The sequence below is a fragment of the Astatotilapia calliptera genome, chromosome 15 (assembly GCF_900246225.1).
Source record: "Astatotilapia calliptera chromosome 15, fAstCal1.2, whole genome shotgun sequence".
In the NCBI taxonomy this organism is placed as follows: domain Eukaryota; kingdom Metazoa; phylum Chordata; class Actinopteri; order Cichliformes; family Cichlidae; genus Astatotilapia; species Astatotilapia calliptera.
In genome coordinates, this window is record NC_039316.1 from 25,914,591 (window position 1) to 25,934,116 (window position 19,526).

The 19,526-nt window shown below is 42.3% G+C and overlaps 1 protein-coding gene across 1 annotated transcript; it reads left to right on the forward strand.

The window, feature by feature from the left end:
- The first annotated feature begins 5,584 nt into the window (after nt 1–5,584).
- On the forward strand, nt 5,585–14,783 carry LOC113006405 (NLR family CARD domain-containing protein 3-like). The gene is made up of 14 exons (XM_026142359.1): nt 5,585–5,728; nt 5,805–5,921; nt 6,140–6,253; nt 6,521–6,637; nt 6,933–7,043; nt 8,351–8,467; nt 8,928–8,976; nt 9,074–9,287; nt 10,362–12,156; nt 12,494–12,661; nt 12,901–13,074; nt 13,204–13,377; nt 13,739–13,785; nt 13,891–14,783. Exons 1-14 carry the CDS (start codon nt 5,646–5,648, stop codon nt 14,451–14,453), a joined length of 3,843 nt encoding a protein of 1,280 aa, XP_025998144.1. The 5' UTR covers nt 5,585–5,645; the 3' UTR covers nt 14,454–14,783.
- The last annotated feature ends 4,743 nt before the right edge of the window (nt 14,784–19,526 follow it).

The window sequence follows — 19,526 nt, forward strand, 5'->3', positions numbered from 1 at the left end:
CCCGGGAGCAGTTCGATAGCACAGTCATAGGGTCTATGCGGAGGGAGTGACTGGGCGCGGGCCTTTTGAAACACCTCAGCTAGGTCGTGATAAACAGAGGGCACATTAGTTAAATCAGCTGATTCCAATACCCCAGAAGAGGGCGTTTCAACGCTTGGAGGCGAGGCTGCTTTAAGGCAGGTCATGTGGCAGTCCTCCCCCCACCCAGTGACACGCCCCTTCAGCCAATCTATGTGAGGGTTGTGCTGTTGTAGCCAAGGATGGCCGAGAACTAGTGGAGTGCGAGTTGCTTTAAACACCAAAAAACAGATTTCTTCAGAATGATTGCCAGAGAGGGTGAGCTCGACAGGCTCCGTCACCAGAGTGATGTCTGGAAGGCGTTGACCTGACAATGCCGTAACACGTAATGCATGAGGCAGGGGCTCCAATAGTAACCCAAGTTGCCGGGCTAACTGACAGTCAATAAAGTTTTGTTCCGCCCCAGAGTCGATTAACACCGATAGGGAGCGGCTCTTAGAGTGAATGGAAAGCGTGGCCGGTAGTGTTAAACGGGGAGGAGCTTCTTCCTGGCTCAGCTCGCCCACCAGTACTCCTACCATCACTGGCGGGCGCGCCCTTTTGCCCGCGAAGGGCAGGTAGCCACAACATGTCCCCTGTGACCACAATAGAGGCACTCACCGGCGGTAATCCGGCGCTGACGCTCCGCCGCGGTGAGATGGGAGCCGCCCAGCTGCATGGGTTCCTCTCCGTCCCCGCTCTCGTGAGTCCGGGAGGGGCCGGCATCCGCCATGGCGCCGGTGCCAGAGATTCCCGCAGCCTCATGGAAGTTGTAGTTCCGCTGCGACCGGCGAGCCCGTAACCGCTCATCCACCTTAATGCACAGGGACATTAGCTCATTAAAGGAGGCAGGGAGATCACGCATGATTAGCTCGTCCCTTAATTCTTCTCTGACATTGTTCAGCAACGTGCTCCGTAGCGCCTCCTGATTCCACCCTGCCTCTTCTGCCAGAATCCAGAAGTCGATAGCGTAATCAGACATGCTCCTCCTACCTTGTTTGAAGTTGAGGAGACGGAGAGCAGCGGCCTCTGCCCCGGTGCCTGGGTTAAACACATTCTTAAACTTGGAGAGAAAGTCAGCGTAGGTGATGACAGGATCAGAGTTTAACACAACCTGGGCCCACTTTAGTGCACGGCCCCTCAGAAGTTGAACGAAATAAGTGATCTTCGCCCCATCGTTGCCATGAAAACGCTGCAGCTCGCGAAACGTCAGAGACACCTGAGCCAAAAATCCGGCGCATTTGTCAGACTCACCCGAGAATGGTTCCGGTGTGGGTAAAGGTCCGTCAGACGGCGTACCGACCCGCGGTGAGCTACCTGACGCTACGGCGGGCGGTGCCGCCTGGGGAGCCGGGCTGGGTGGCTGGGGATTCCCTGGTTGCGCATTTCCCTCCAGCGGTATTAACTGCGCCACTGCCAGGGTCAATGCGGCGACATCCTGCCGTAGCTGCCCGAGCATTTGTTCATGACGGGCCAGCGCGGCTTCCTGGGCGGCCAGAGCCCGGCCCACGGGGTCCTGTCCTGCTGAGTCCATAATGGCTGGATCGTTCTGTTAGGGGTTCCGAAAGAGACTCAGGCGCAGGCCAGGGTTTCCTTTAAAGCGAAGAACAGTGCGTTTATTTACAGTGAACACAATCACCAAGTGGCTATGTACAATGTGCAGGGGAAACGGGTCCGGGTCGCCAGGGTCCGTGGGAAACAGGGTTAGGGGAAAAGGTGCTCCACACTTTCTGTACAAAAAGCTCCTCCTCAGTCACTCCTCTCAGAATCCGGTTCCAAAAACGATCTAAACACAAAAGGTCGGGTTAGCGGGATAATAACAAAGGGCTTTCAAGATACAGGTTGGCAGATACACAAGTTTGACTGACGCTGATAGTTCAACGATCCAGCGAAGACTAGTGCAGACTCGCCATCTAAGTAGTGCAGTAATCAGCTGGGATCAGCAGCCGGTGTGGTGATGAGCAGGTGTGTGGGCCAGCAGCGGGAGCCCGCAGTGAGCATCGCCGTGGCGAGAGAGAGAGAGAGTGAGAGAGAGAGGGCGAGAGAGCAAACAAACCACAAACATATTGCCCAATAGAGGATTGACCAGCAGGGCACAGGGACCATGACAATCTCCCTGTACAACGCATCCACTTAACACACTGTTTGCTGCTACAACTACACATGTTTCTTTTCCAACTATTTATTTATGAGTGACTTATGTATGTATGTATGTATATATATGTATATATTGTACTATTCTTAGTTAGCGTATTGTCTGTCTTGTCTTAATGTTGGTTTAAAATGGAGCACTGTAACAAAAAATAATTTCCCCCAGGGATCAATAAAGTATTCTGATTCTGATTCTGATTCTGATTCTGATTTTAAAGAGGTGCAATTTCACAATTTGTGTATATTTTCTAAGTTCACTATTTTGTCATGTGTTGAGAAAAACACAGATTTTAAAATTACATGGTCTAATATTTACATTTAGCATAACTGCAACATTATTTTTTCGTTTTTTTTTTTTTTTAAAGACTCGAAAGGACTTGAAATTCAAAGTTTCAGACTTGTGACTTGACTCGGACTTTTACACCAGTGACTTGAGACTCGACTCTGACTTGCCTGACATTACTTGAGACTTGACTTGAGACTTGAGGATAAAGACTTGAGACTTACTTGAGACTTGCAAAACAATGACTTGGTCCCACCTCTGATAATTTCTCCTGCTTAGAGAAAATCCTCTCACACGAAACAGAAAAGGTTGCATTGCATAGAAACTGCAATGCAAGTTGGTGGGGATGCAGGTATATGATCTTCCTGGGTCCCACAAACTATCACCGAAAAAGAGTAAACAAAGTAAATTGCTGCACATTTTGTAGAATAACATTTTAAGATTATTTTAACAATGAAATTCTTTAATGATATGTATATTATGAAAAGCAGATGTTTTGTTAAGACATTTTAAGTTTTTCAAATTTCAGATAAAATAAATACACCCAAAACAAAGGCAAGCAACAAGAACAGAAAGCTGGCAAACCCACCTGATTGACCAAAATCAACTCAAATTACTCCCACATGACAGAACCTCCTCTCTTCCTCGCTGGCTCCATATCACTCATTAGAATGATCAGTGGTTTGCTATTTCTCACCATCAAAACACTCCACAAGTCCTGCGAATGACTAATCACTTTCCTATAAACCACTGACTCAGATACTGAAGCAGTTAAATGAAGCTTCAGACGTCATTGATCATGTGACTCTGGCCAAAAGAATCAAGTCTCGACAGAGTGCTTCTGAAGCAGTGTGTTGGTTTCTTTTGACACACCTGCCAGAGTGTTGGCTTCAAGCGGGCCATCACTGCTGTGAACTGTAGCGCCCAGGCTGATAAACCAGAGATTAGGCAACAAAGGGACCTTTGTTTTGTTTTCTGGAGCAATTATGAGTTAATTACACCCACACAGGCTCAACCAATCTTCTGGAATGATGATTGCAGTCTTGAAGCTGATCATCGTGCACACCCACATGGATTCATCTTCTTTGATCCACTGAATCAAAGTGGAGGCTCTGCTCTTTATGATGAGTCACGGTATCTGACCTACTATAACTACTTTGGCTCTTTTCATTACCCACAAGGTCATTTAACTCAGGGTGAACATACTCAGAGCTCACAGAGCTAACTCTGATCAGAGGGGCGTACATCGATTTTGGTGATGTAGAAAATGCACTAATGTTTTTATTAGTGCTGTCAGCGTTAATCAACGCGCTAACGTGTTGACGCCGGTCAGCCCCATGAATGGGACGATCCGCGGTAACTTGTTAACAGAGATTTGCCACATTAATGCAGTTATGGCGTTAACGTCATTAACAAGATTAATGCTGTTTTTATGCTTGCCTCTAACACCACTAAGTCTGTTTTACACAGATGGATTCATTGGGAACTGAATAGATAAGAAAATTGATCATGGTCAATTTCCTGTGGGTATACAGTGACTAACCAATTTTAAATACATCAAGTTTATTATTTCAGAACTCTAATGTTGCTGTAATGTTAGAAATAAACAGCACCACCGATCTTGAGTACCGATTCCTCTGATCATGTATCTGGTCCTTTTTTTTTCATCCTGTCTGTCAGCTTTTGCATGGGAAAGGTGGAGAAAATATAATAAAATACAAATAGAAATGCACAATGTATTGACAACTGCTGCACCTGTAAGAAAAACAAAGAAACATACTCAGATTGTGTAAAACCTGCCTTCTGGACAAGGCCCAGAAGAATTCTAAGTTCCACTGTAAGCTTGTCTTACTGTCTGTTAATGTTCCACAAGAGCAGGTTCAAAGTTCAGTGGCATGTGGTTATTGTATGACCTTAAATAATAAAAACTGTGGAGAACTGAATGTGGAGATTAGATTGAATCTGCAGACCAGCAAGCTCCTGTTTAGCCTTGCTTTTAGTTGCTTTACATTAGAAGTGGTTGATTAAGATTAATTTCACACAGATTATTTCTTCCATCAAACAGTAACGCAAACTGCTTCCTGCCTCTTCACTGTCAGCAGGTATGTCCAAAAAGCTTCCAAGTCTTTGTAGGATTTTGTTGTATGTTGCTGCAGAGGTGTGTTCATGGGCATTTTTGTCTGTTCATGCATTTTCATTCATGTGACCATCTCAGGATGCTCTCTGTTAGAAAATCGTTATGCTAATGGAAGTTCAGGCTGGTCTGCAAGAACTGATATTCAGATGACTAAATTACCTTTTCACTGGTTTATGTTGGGCTATCACAACCCATCAGTCTATTTCATTTGTTTTAAAAAGCTTTCAGTTTAAACTGTCTTCTACAACACGTCCAAATGTCAACCCTTATGATTATTTTTGGAAAACGTTTTTTTCAGAGTGGGGACCTTCACATTACAACCACCTCTGTGATGGAGAGATATTTTGTTTCCAGCCATTAGTTTCATTAATTGGTCTTGAGTACTGGGGGGACTTATCAAAAGGGTTATTGGCAGTATTATGATCAACCTCACTCCAGATTTAAAAAAACATGAGACTTGTTACTTGTTTTTTTTTCTGTTTCTATCATTTACATAATCCTTAATAAGTCAAATTTGACCTTGACACAACAGGAAGCTTCAGTAACCAGATGGCATGTAGAAATTTGAAACAAACAAACAACACAACTTTTTACCTATAAATAAACGTCCTTTGATGTAATGACATTTACAGTTTTTACAACAAACAGAATGCTATCACACCAATCAGCAGCTGTAATTCATATCATACAAAATCAAAGTTCAAGGTTTTATTTTTCTGAGGTATAAAAATCACAAAAAGGTTCCTGATAACCTTATTGCTCAGTGTGATTAAAACCCCACCGCCAAGATAAAACAACATGAAAGGAAATCAAATAAAACAGTTATTAGATGCACTAATTTTGATTTTACAAACACGATCAAACACGTGGTATTTTCTGTAAAGTGTTTCTTATCTTTGTTTGTTTTATGTTACGGTATCAAGATATACTGGTATTATGTTAACAAAGACCAGTTTACATTTTGAATATCAAAACGAATCCAAACTTTTTGTAATTGTTTGACAGCAGTCAGAACAAATGTGTCCTGTGATGTTGTGTGAAGGTTTGGGATCTGCTATGGATCAGTGCGGGGAACATGAGAGTCGAACCAAACTGCAGAGGTGAGATGACCAACCGCCCATGACACATCATCTTATCTCTAGTTAAGCACTCAAGTTAAATTATTATATATAATAGGAAGATCAAACACCACAAACGGGACTCGCCTGTACCCAGTTGTGTCTCCATGGAGAGCGATTGGTCCAAGGGCAAACATGTTAACTTCAAAGATGGACATCACCCTGCTGATCCAAGGTAAGAAGTCAAAGGAACTAAAACAGATTTGTTAGACAAAATGATTTCTTAACAATGTTGAAAGAAATATTGATTATTATTTATTTAATTATCTTAATATTTAGAAAAAAGTTTAGAAGAGCAAAAATTCAAAAGCGTTCAGAGTTTTCTTCATGTGATCACTGTTTCAGGTTATTAATGAGTTCTTATTCAGGATAAACGAGTCCTTGTGTTTGCAGGAGGAGCCTGCAGCAGAGACCACACTCGCCTGTATCCAGCAGCGTGTCCATGCAGAGTGAGTGGTCCAAGGGTCCACATGTCGACTTTAAACATGAACAGAGGTCTGACCTTGGGTAAGGACTGCAAACTGAAGGTGCAGCTTTTTACAGTTTCAGAGGGGCAGAAAATGGATGGATGGATGGCTGTTTTAGCACTGCATTTAGCAATACCATTTTCATCCACTTTATTTAACACGGTTTAAATTCTTTATAGCACGCTCCAACCATTTCATGGCTTTATGTTTTTTTAGCAGGAGGATTTACTTACTCATTCTAACTGTCATGTACTAAGACAAGTCACATAGGATGGTGTCTAACATAAATGCGTTCCTATATTTAAAGGAAGATCCTACAGCAGAGACCACACTCTTCTGTATTCAGCAGTGTGTCCATGAAGAGCGATCGGTCCAAGGGTCCACATGTCGACTTTAAACATGAACAGAGCCCTGATGATGCAAGGTAAGAGCGCAACAGGGTCGATTCAGGACTTATCTGAAACAGACATTACACATATTTTAGAATCAGGTTTTTATCAACATATAGATCAGGATGAATGTATTGATCAGTAAGAAGACTGAATAGGTTATGTTTTATTATTGCATTTGCAAATGCCAACTTGTTCCCACCACTTATAACATGTCCAGTCCCATTCGATTCTTTATACTTGCTGCAACTATCACAGCACTTTGTGTCTTTTGCCACTGGGTTCACCCAGTGTGCTTGCTAACTGAAATCTCTCCCCCTGTGATTGTAGGAAGGTCAGACAACAGCAGCGCTCTCCTGTATCTAGCAGTGTGTCCATGCAGAGCGAGCGGTCCAAGGGTCCACATGTTGACTTTAAACATGAACAGAAGTCTGACCAAGGGTAAGGACTCAAAGGTGCATGAGTTATCTGATACAGAGTACTGCACATATTTTAACTATCAATTTTATATCCTAATAAATCTATCAGACCATAAAGCGCCCCGGATTATAAGACGCACTGTCGATGAACAGGTCTGTTTTCATACATAATGCACACTGGATTATAAGACGCAATAAGGGAAACAAAACAGTCCAGTCAGAGTTGAGTAAGCCAGACTTTACTCAACTCATTCTTCTTGCTTTCTCCACTTCTGTACCCTTGATTCATTAATGTTGAATTCTCTCGCAGCTGCTCTATTCCCATGTTGTTGCAGTATATTAATGACTAACCTTGTATTGTGGATGGATTCTCTTAGTTGTTCTCCTCACTGAAGTTTGGTCCGTTTACACCGTCCTACGATGCGTTTGCATTTGCCCCTAACCATCGGGAATGCTCGCGTTAACTTTTATTGAGTAGAAAAAAGTTAGCATTCTTCCTTCAGCTTCACTGTTTAAGTTATGCTAACATAGCTGTGTCGCTAGCAATCACGTAGCACATCATTATATACTATACCGGCTAGTCCAACTTCAGTAACCCTACAAAAGTCACTGCTGTTTAGTTTTCTGTCTTCATTTCTGTCTGAAGTGATAGGAGAGCTGTGTGTTTAATTTTTTTTCAGAAATCTCTCAGTCAGAACATGCTATATAATGTTTAGGTGGAAACTAGCAAGCTAAGTTCCTGTTAACTTCTAACTCCGTTAAATTTAATAAATTCTGTTTTCATGGATGTCTGGATGTTAAACTTTATTGTTACACCTTTTAAAGCAGCAAATTTTGTTAAAGATGAAAGAATTTAGAGAGTTAGTTTTTAACTCTCAGTGATGGCGCAGTGTGCTTTTGACTTTGGAACCTGAAGCAGAGTTTGGACACAGATTACTGCGCAAGGCTCCTGACTACAGTAGCCGTAATGCTCCGATAATCGGAGCATCGACAAGCGGTGTGGCTTCGTAGCTTACCAAAGTTTCAAGGTCAGAAAGCACAACCAGAATTCATACATAAGGGGCACCAGATTATAAGGCACACTATTGATTTTTGAGAAAATTAAAGGATTTTAAGTGCGCCTTATAGTCCAAAAAATATGGAACAATACGGTATATTAAGTTTTAGCATTGCATTTTAAACATGCTGGTCTAATCAAGGATTTTAACATGGCTTATTATTTTTATTCATTTATGATTATCTCTAGCATGGTGCTTTGTATTATTCATATTTTATCACTGTGGTTCACACCATGTGCTGGGTAACTGAAATATCCTCCTGTGATTGTAGGAAGATCAGACAATGGCAGCAGCACTCTTCTGTATCCAGCAGTGTGTCCATGCAGAGTGAGCGGTCCAAGGGTCCACATGTTGACTTTAAACATGAACAGAGGCCTGATGATCTGGGGTAGGAGCTGAAAGTGTGCAGATGTATCTGAGAAAGTACCTTAATTTTTTTTAAGATTGGTGCAGCCATTACAGCAGGAGGATTAATATACTTGTACTAACTAATACTAATCTAGTTCATAAAGCATGTTATCTAACTGAAATATCTTTCTGTTTGTATCAGCATTATCTTTCTATTAGTCTAAAATCGAACGCATCGCTAATAAAGAGCTATGATGTAGATTTTTATTCTCACAGCTCTTTAGCAAAAGTAAAACTGCTCTCAACAAAATACAGCCGGCTTTATGTGGGATACTTTTCACTATCTATCAGACAAACAGTGAGGGGGTGGAAGGTTGGAGGAGTTATTTACGTTTTTACTGGACTGCACAGTCCTGTAAAAGCTTTATTTTGAACCTGTTATCCTTAAGCAACTCACATGATAACTAAAATAAACATAAATATTTTATGTGTCTCTCTAGAGTTCAGCATGCCCAGCAGAATCAAAAAGACCTCGACTCCATCTTCACTGTGTGTAAATGTTCACCCACTGCACTTATCGTCATCAGTGATAGGTATTCTGGTTGGAACAACCTTCAGGCTACATGCATTAATATTTCTGTTCCAGAAACTCGAGAAGAGCATCATCAGTTTTGTGAAGGATGAGCTGAAAAAATTTCAGAGGATTCTGAGCCCAGATGACTCAGTCGGATTGGAGAGTGAGAGAGAGGATGGTGAAGATGTGGAGGAGAGGAGGAGCAGCAGAGAATCATTTCTGAAAATCACACTTTACTTCTTGAGAAGAATGAAAGAGAAGGAGCTGGCCGACCATCTCCAGAGCAGTACGAGTATTTCAGTAATGTCGATGTGATGTCACTTACCTACTGCCTCGTACAGGGCATAGGCTTTGAACCTGTGGTGGTGACAATTCTGACATTTATCTTGGTGGTAAAGTTATCTCATGATCCTCATCTGCTGGGAAGGTCACTTGTTTCTGCTGTTATGTCAGCATCTGTTATAACATGTCCGTCAATAATGTCGCTAAGGCAAGGAAAGCGCTCATTCTCCTTGAAATGTTTAACCATCCAACCTGGAGAGCAGCACTACCCTTTTCTTCTGTGGATGCCTTAGGAAGCCTTAGTTTCCCAAAATGGTAAATGATCTTTTCTGTTGCCAGTGGAAGAGCAAGGAAGGTGATTCTTGGTGACTCCATGGGTCCTGGGAGTCAACTGGGTGCCTTACAGGTCCAATATTCTACTACTTACCTCACTATATACATATTTTTCAAGTTTCTGCCCCAAAGTGACAGAGTGACAGCGCAAAGTCGCCAATACACGATCGACACTCTGGTTTTTTAGATGCCTCTTTTTGTATTAACTTCACTTTCAAATCCAGCCACATTCTCAGCACAGTATTGGTATTTAAGATGGGTGATGGTATGTTTTGTCAGGCATTTTTGCTGTAATAAACGCCTTCTCTAACACCTCCAGCTCGACTGTGTTAGTGATTTTTAGTTACAGGCCTTAAAGTCATTATGTCAGTCTCACCTCGTTGTTGGGGGAAACAGCCAGAACAGTTCCCTGAATTAAATGATGCTCACCACTCACTCAGAAACACAGCCTCACAGTTTAACTGTGGCCGTCCCTTTGGCTAGTTATGTATCTACGAAGTGAAGGTGGAATGAACTCCCATTTTGAGATCGTGTCTCAAAATGCAGGCTTGAATGGTGTTAAACACACTAGAACAATATGTGTGCTACAAGGACAAGCTGCCTTTCAACCTGGTGCACGTACTTGTTTAAACACATTGTGTTTACGGGATTTTCAGTAGCTGCATATTTCTTAAGCTACTTGGTGTTGAGCTTTTTGTGTTCGTGAGATTTAACAGGTTTTAATTTCTCTTTGTTTTTTATTCAGGAACTCATAATACTGTGTGTCAATATAAGCTGAAGTCTAGCCTAAAGACAAAATTCGAGTGTGTGTTTGAGGGGATCGCTAAAGCAGGAAACCCAACCCTTCTGAATCAGATCTACACAGAGCTCTACGTCACAGAGGGAGGGACTGCAGAGGCCAGTGATGAACATGAGGTCAGACAGATTGAAACAGCATCCAGGAAACCAGACAGACCAGAAGCAACAATCAGACAAGAAGACATCTTTAAAGCCTCACCTGTTAAAGACAAGCCAATCAGAACAGTGCTGACAAAGGGAGTGGCTGGCATTGGGAAAACAGTCCTAACACAGAAGTTCACTCTGGACTGGGCTGAAGACAAAGCCAACCAGGACATCCAGTTCATGTTTCCATTCACTTTCAGAGAGCTGAATGTGCTGAAAGAGAAAAAGTTCACCTTGGTGGAACTTGTTCATCACTTCTTTACTGAAACCAAAGAAGCAGGAATCTGGAGCTTTGAAGACTTCCAGGTTGTGTTCATCTTTGATGGTCTGGATGAGTGTCGACTTCCTCTGGACTTCCACAAAACTAAAATCATCACTGACCCTAGAAAGTCCACCTCAGTGGATGTGCTACTGACAAATCTCATCAGGGGAAAGCTGCTTCCTTCTGCTCGCCTCTGGATAACCACAAGACCTGCAGCAGCCAATCAGATTCTTTCCCAGTGTGTTCACAGGGTGACAGAGGTAAGAGGGTTCACTGACCCACAGAAGGAGGAGTACTTCAGAAAGAGATTCAAAGAAAAGGAGCAGGCCAACAGGATTATCTCCCACATCAAGAAATCACGAAGCCTCCACATCATGTGCCACATCCCAGTCTTCTGCTGGATCACTGCTACAGTTCTGGAAGATGTGCTGAAAACCAGAGAGGGAGGACAGCTGCCCAAGACCCTGACTGAGATGTACATCCACTTCCTGGTGGTTCAGGCCAAAATGAAGAAGGTCAAGTATGACGAGGGAACTGAAACAGATCAGCACTGGAGTCCAGAGAGCAGGAAGATGATCGAGTGTCTGGGAAAACTGGCTTTTGATCAGCTGCAGAAAGGAAACCTGATCTTCTATGAATCAGACCTGACAGAGTGTGGCATTGACATCAGGGCAGCCTCAGTGTACTCAGGAGTGTTCACACAGATCTTTAAAGAGGAGAGAGGACTGTACCAGAACAAGGTGTTCTGCTTTATCCATCTGAGTGTTCAGGAGTTTCTGGCTGCTCTTCATGTCCATCTTATATTTAGCAACTCTGGGGTCAACATGCTGGAAGATCAAATTGCTTCTAAGAAGCCTAAGGTCTTTAAAAACAAATGTAGTCTAAAACTCCTTCATCAGATTGCTGTGGACAAGGCCTTACAGAGTCCAAATGGACACCTGGACTTGTTCCTCCGCTTCCTCCTTGGGCTATCACTGCTGAACAGTCAGAATCTCTTAAGAGGACTCCAGAAAACAGTAGGTTCAGAGTGCAATCAGAAAACAGCCAAGTATATAAAGAAAAAGATCAGCGAAAATGAGGCTACTGAGCAAAACATCAATCTGTTCCACTGTCTGAATGAACTGAATGATTGTTCTCTAGTGGAGGAGATTCAACAGTTCCTGAGTTCAGGAAGTCTCTCTACAGATAAATTGTCTTCTGCTCAGTGGTCAGCTCTGGTCTTCATCTTACTGTCATCAGATGAAGATCTGGACATATTTGACTTGAAGAAATACTCTGCTTCAGAAGAAGCTCTTCTAAGGCTACTCCCAGTGGTCAAAGCCTCCAACAGAGCTCTGTAAGTGGATGAATCAGAATCAGAATACTTTATTGATCCCTGGGGGAAATTATTTTTTTGTTACAGTGCTCCATTATAAACCAACATAAACCAACATTAAGACAAGACAGACAATACGCTAACTAAGAACTAACTAAGAATAGCATAGTACTATATATATATATATATATATATACTCATTAATAAATTAATACTCATTAATAAATAGCTGGAAAAGAAACGTGTAGTTGTAGCAGTAACCAGTGTGTTAAGTTAAGTGGATGCATTGACATGATATATATAATATAATAATATAACTGAACACATTAAACATTTGTAATTACTATTTCCTGCTTAGGCTAGGTGGTTGTCACCTGTCAGGGGGAACCTGGAAAGATCTTTCCTCAATTCTCCAATTTTCTAGTCTGAAAGAGCTGGACCTGAGTAACAATGACCTACAAGATTCAGGAATGCTGCAGCTATCTGTGGGACTGAAGAGTGCACACTGTAAACTGGAGATTCTCAGGTTAGGAATCCATTGCAAAGTATTACACTTCAAATTTGGCAACAGTAATGTTTAAATTGTCAAATTAATTTCTATTAAATAGAATTGGGACATAATTTCTTAATTAATTTAGGGTGGTGGCATTTTTGTGTTTTTGTATTAACATTTGCAGTGATCTAGATTTGTCCAACCAGAAAGCTAATTCAGTAACACCGAATATGAAGTGTGTTTAAAACACATCTCCAACCTTAACTCTAAAGGATGGCTGTGTGCAAACTGTCGTGGAGAAGCAGTGAAACCCTGTCCACAGTTCTCTGCTCTGAGTCCTGTAGCCTGAGAGAGCTGGATCTGAGTAACAATGACTTGCAGGATTCTGGCGTAAGAGGGTTGTTAGCTGGACTGGAGAGCCCACACTGTAAACTTGAAACTCTTAGGTAAGAAATCTGATGTTTACTTCTCTTTTTCTAAAGACTGTGTCCTGCAGATTCTTTTGTATATCCCGACCAATGTCTTAAACTTACCTATAACACTGTTTTAAATACAATTTCTTTTAATAATTTCAGCCTCTCAGGTTGTCTAATCAGATATGACGGCTGTGCTTCTCTGGCTGCAGCTCTGAGATCTAACCCCTCCCATCTTAGAAAGCTAGACCTAAGTTACAATCATCCAGGAGATTCAGGAGTGGGACTGCTGTCCACTGGACTGAAAAATCCACTCTGGAGACTGGGCATTCTGAAGTATGATTCATGAAGACACCGATGATTTTTGTAAAAAACTATAATAATTAAAAAAAAATACTTGCCATGGAGGCTCTTTGCCTTAAATACAAGCATGCATTTAAGCCATTGTGAAACTTGACAACATGTATTAAGTCTAATTTACACTATTTAGCCCTTCTCTACAATACTGTTATAGATTTAACACTGTCAGTGAAGCTGGGAAAAAAGTTAGCATTTTCAGTTTCAGTTTTGAGAGCATGTGTGGTTGATTGGTTGGTGGCTGCTAATAGTCCTACATTAGCTTATATTTTAGAGCATGTCTTCCACTTTTCATAATGAAAGACAACATATCAGTTAACTGGGTTGTTTTTTTCCCCAGGGTGGAAAACTGTGGAGAGCAAAGGTTAAAACCCGGTCTGAGAAAATGTAAGCATGTACTTTGTTAATAGGAATTTATGATATTTTGAAACCTTGTATTTGAATATTCTTTATGTCCTTTATTTTAAAGCTGTGTCTTCTTTCTTCTGGCAGACGCCTGTGAACTTACACTGGACAGAAACACAGCACACAGAAAGCTGAAACTTTCTGAAAACGACAGAAAAGTAATGCTGGTAGGAGAGAAGGAGCAGACTTATCCCAATCACCCAGACAGATTTGACCGTAGGGAGCAGCTCTTGTGCAGTAATCGTCTGACTGGTCGCTGTTACTGGGAGGTGGAGTGGAGAGGAGAAGTTGACATAGCCGTAAGTTACAGAGGAATAAAACGGAAAGGAAACAGTGAAGACTGCAAGTTTGGAATGAATGATCAGTCGTGGTGTCTGCGATGCTCTGATGGTGGCTTCTCCGTCTGCCATGATAACAAAATCAGATCAGTCCCTCCCTCTTCGGTCTCTAACAGAGTAGCAGTGTATGTGGATTATCCTGCTGGCAGTCTGTCCTTCTACAGAGTCTCCTCTGACAAAATGATCCAAATCCACACCTTCGAAACCACATTCACTGAACCTCTGTATGCTGGGTTCGGTTTTGTGTTTGGGTTGGGCGTTGAGTCTTTGATGCTGTCAATTGACTCCTCTGTGTCTCTGTGTTCAGTATAGGACAAATAATTGCATACATCAGTCTGCATCTGAGTAACATCCACAATGAAAATATGATATGGGATTTCAGAACAAGTTCTAGCAAGATTTCTGGATAAGCAAACAACACATTACATTTCCTTTCTGCTTTAATATACAGTAAGAGATGTGATCTGAAAGTTTTTATATATTGCTAGTTTGGCTCTGAGGATTACTGCTCTTTTTGGCCAACTGCCTTCTAGAATGCAGTAAAACATACTACATGGATTATCAAACTTTAATGGCAGTTTTTCAACTCCTAACTTAAAGTATAGAATATGGCAACTGATTCTAAAGAACATAATAATCTGCTTCCATACATCCATTGTTTGTCCTACTAGGATTAGAATAAGATTGCATTTTTGCCATGTTTTCAGTACTAGAAAATATTATCTTTCAAATGAAGTCTCTTAAATGCATTTATAGTTCTTCCTTTAGCAGATCTTATTAGGGTGTAGGTCAAGATTACATAAAAAAGGGTAGATGTGAACCAAACCCTTCCCCTACCCTTAAATCCTAAAACCAGTCAATGGCAACTGCATACATGTAAAGACAATGCATTTCCTTACGTTCATCAAGTTCATTTTCTTAGTAGTCCTTACCCTTGAAAATATTTCTTCTTCTGTCAAAGGTTATTATCCATTTAAACTTGGCTAAAAGTTTTAAAATGAACACAGGTTGCATTTGAAAGTGCGTACCACTTCAGGACAAAAAAGAAAAAAGAAAGCTTCCCCATATTTTCACTGTTCTGTTCTTCAGTCACCAACATCATTTTCATTTTCTGCAATATTTTTACTCTGAATTTTTTTAAAAGAAAGTTTATTATATCTGCTTTAATTTGCCAAGATGTGAAACACGGCAACATGTACAATAAATGACCGTATAACCTGACTTGTGAGATGTCATGTATTAATGTTTTTCACTGATCACCGATCAGCAGTGATCAGTGAGATGCTTGACTACAAGATAAACAGCCACAAGGAGCAGTACCTTCCATGGCGAAGGAGACTAGAGGCCAAGGTCAAAGTAGCATGGAAGGAAGTTAGCCAATGATCGGAGCTGCAGGAAGGGGCAATCAAAAAGGTGCCTAAGAAGTAGAGCAAGCTCTTATATATATTATATTCCTTCAGCTTGAAGGATAGACCACCAGCAGCGATGAGAGGTTTTTTTTAAAATTACATACACTATCAGTCAAAAGTTTTAGAATACCCCAATTTTTCCAGTTATTTATTGCAAGTCAAGTTGTTCACGTCCAATGAATAGTTCAAATGGTACAAAGGTAAGTGGTGAACTGCCAGAGGGTAGAAAAAGGTTACCCAAAAGTGAAAAATTATTTACATTTCAGAACTAAACAAAAAGGCCTTTTTCAGAGAACACAACATGGGTTAACAATTTAAAGCTGCTCTGCAGCAATGGAAGTTGATCAAGACTTGAAAGCTGGAGCTACTAAATCCTACAGGTGTTCCAACTTTTCTGGATTACATACCACCCCCTCTGTCTGCATAAAAGCAGTGCTGGAACACACTGTGGTGCCATACCCTTGTGAGCATCAGTTGAACAGTATTGTACTGCAGAAAGTAGTGTGTTGCTACAAAAATGGGGAGGAAAAAGCAATTAACAATGGAAGACAGACAGGCCATCATAGCACTTAAAAATAGCTCTATAAAATAGGTGTAGGTCTCTCCTACAGAGAAATTGCAAAGAAAGTCCAGGTGTCAGTGAGTACAGTTTCCTTCACCATCAAAAGGCACTCAGAAACTGGGGCAAACTCTGACAGGAAGAGGTCTGGCATACCCAAAACCACAACTGAATCACAGGACAAGTTACTGAAAGTTAACAGCTTGCGTGATAGGCGGCTCGCAGGACAACAGCTTCAAGCACAGTTTAATAGTGGTCATAGTAAGCAACTCTCAGTTTCAACTGTTAAGAGAAGACTTCGAGCTGCAGGTTTGACAGGAAAGCCATTGCTAAAACATCAGAATAAGACAAAGAGGCCTGCCTGGGCCGTGAAACACCACCACTGGACTACTGGAGACTGGAAGAAGGTATCATGGACTGATGAATCCAAATTTGAAATCTTTGGTTCATGCAGGATCTTTGCAGGATCAAGATTATGACCCAAAACATAAGTCCAAGCTATGCCAGGATACCCCAGGAAAAAAAGAGCAAGATGGTAACCTTGAAAACATGGAGTGGCCAGCACAGTCTCCAGACTTAAACCCCATCAAGCTGGTTTGGGATGAACTGGACAGAAGAGTGAAAGCAAAGCAACCTACAAGTGCCACTGTCTGTCGACATTACAGGAATCCAGGCCTATACAATAAAGGGTGCCAACTGCGCGGAAAGCAGACACAGTTCAGGAGCCATTGGTGGCAACGAAGCAGTTCTGAAGGCCGACTGCGGAGGCAGCGGCAGTGATGAGACAGTCCAGGGTGCTGGCCGTGAGTAAAGCAGCGGCAGGTGAAGTCCAGATGCCCACCGCTTGGGAAACGGGGGTGGCAACATAGTTAAGGAGGCTGCGAATGACAGCAAAGATGCTCAGCCAATGGCCTGGAAAGTGGCCGTCAACAGTGTAGTGCTGGACGTGGACGAGCAGGCCGTGCAGGCCGTGGATGAGCAGGACCAGAAGGCACAAGACCAGATGGCGGCGTAGCAGCCATAGGCAGTTGGATGGCTGGCATCATGGCTGTTGCAGATGGTGGATCTGATGGTTGAGTAGTTGGTGGAGCTGATGGCTGGACAGACTCTCCAGAGTCCTCAGCAGAGGCAAACGACAGCTGGGCAGACTCCCCAGAGTCAGCTGGGTAGACACTGCAGAGAGTCGCCAGCAGATGGCGTCAAAACATTGGACAGCTGGATGAACTCTTCAGAGCCGCCAGCGGGCACAGATGGCTGGCGCGGCTCTCCAGAGGCCCCAGCTGGAACAGATGCAGGACCAGCAGGTGCAGACTTCTGGCTGACCAGACAGCTGAGCAGGTGTCTGAGCAGATGACTGGGCTAATAACTGACCTAGCGACTGAACTAGTGACAGAAGTAGAGGGTGTAATGGTGGATGAAGTGTAGGGCTGCTCAATTAATCGAATTTTAATCACGATTACGATCTGGGCTTTCAACGATCATTAAAAATGACTGAGCCGATTATTAGCCCCTCCCTAATTTATCCGCGACACCTTAAAGGCCGTCCGTGAAAATATTGTCGGGCATAAACCGGTCCGTGGCGCAAAAAAGGTTGGAGACCGCTGATTAAGAGGACCCGAGGGAAGCTCGGAAAGCTAAGCAGAAGTTATTTGGAGAGGAGAGTGACTGCCGTTGGTTGAAAAGAGTTTAAAAAAAAAAACTTCAGTGGTGTTGCACACTATTTTATATTATTTTTTAAAGTCATTGTTAACCCTTTAAAGCCGGTCAGAGCAGCACGCTCCGTTTTGCGTAACTATTTTTAAATCCCTGTAGAACCTGAACCTTGTAAGCTAGCGCAATAATTTGTTTTGCATATGAAACCGGAGGAGTTGTACTTACATCTGATGCCATCAGCTTGTCCTCGGTCACGGTTTTGTTCCACATATAGCTTTGCAAAAATTGCATAAAAAGCGCTTGCAGGAACAAAAACATAATATTCCAGAAACACGCTTTGCCGATCCATCAGCTGTTCGTAACACTTCCCACAGTGAAATGATGCACATGCTGTTTTCTTTGCAAATTTGCATCATAGGATTGTTTTTTGTTTTTCCTGCAGTATATAAAAATTGCTGTATCTCCAAAATAAAACTATGAAGACACTCAAAATAAATTTCCTGTTGTTGTAAACTATTTTTTGCAACTTAAAGTTTTGAGGGATAAACCTCTTAAATTTCTCCAAGTAGAAATATATGTAAACAAAACAAAAGCGATTTTCAATTTTTTTTGTAGTTTATTGCACTTTTTTGCAATTTATGTAATTACTATGGACTTAATGCATACATATTATTAAAATATGGGCTATAACAGTTGTATTGATGTATAGCAACTTGAAATGCTCCCACAAATGGCACTACAACATGTAAAAAAAATAATATAAGCTCTGGCGGACTTGGTTCTATAGTAGGTCTTAAAGGGTTAAATAAATATCGTCAAATAATCGTGATCTCAATTTCAGTGAAAATAATCGTGATTATCATTTTTGCCATAATCGAGCAGCCCTAATGAAGTGGTGGATTAGCAGGCGGCTTTACTTGTTCTCCTAAGAAAACAAAGGAAACGGCCGGAATGGGTGCAGGCACCTGCTGGACACCAGCTGCTCCCACCCGAGGAGCAGGTACTGGTGCAGAGGTGGGCTGTTTCCTGGTTGGCCTCACCCTGGGGACCTGTATGGGTGCCGGGGCAAACTGGGCACCAGTCACTGCCACCCGAGGGGTGGTTATGGGTGCAGGAGGTAACTGGTTAATGGCCACCCTCACCCTGGGAGCCGGAACAGGCACTGGCAATGGCTGCGCAGCTGCTGTCCCCAGCTGGTACAGGTGTAGAGACTAGCAGAGCCTCAGCTGGCCTGGAAACCGGAGCAGGAACCAACCGGGCCCTGGGCCCCCTCACTCGAGAAACTGATACAGGTGCAGGGGATGTCTGGACCGCAGTCACCCTGAGAACAGGGGGCACAGAGAGGCAGAGGAACAGTCTCTGAAAAAACAGTGTCAGCAAAAATAGATTTAAGCCCTTTGCCACCTTGACGAACAGTTTTTACAGTCTTTGTGGTTGGGTGGACAAAATATGACTTGAACGAACCTGACTTGACAGAACCTGAAGTTCTGAAGAGGAACAGTGCTGAAGAGGAACAACCCTAGGTTTCTGTTTAGCCCTGTTATATGTCTGTTATATGAAGCACTATGGTCTTGGAGGAATGTTGTCTTCACTGTGTATTGTACCACTACAGTACACAATCTATTTTTTCAACAGATTACAGATATAGGTTATCAAGTACTTCTGATTTGAGGGTCTCTTTTTCAGAGGAGCTATAGTATCTGGAGTCGTGCTGTGTGCAGATCAACAATGAATCACATATCGATTGTGGGAGAGAGTGCAGCG

Coding starts and splice junctions, on each gene's coding strand:
- LOC113006405 (XM_026142359.1), top strand. CDS start 5,646: ATGTGTCCTGTGATGTTGTGTGAAGGTTTGGGATCTGCTATGGATCAG. Junction 5,729..5,804: donor AGTCGAACCAAACTGCAGAG/GTGAGATGACCA, acceptor TATATATAATAG/GAAGATCAAACACCACAAAC. Junction 7,044..8,350: donor GAACAGAAGTCTGACCAAGG/GTAAGGACTCAA, acceptor CTGTGATTGTAG/GAAGATCAGACAATGGCAGC.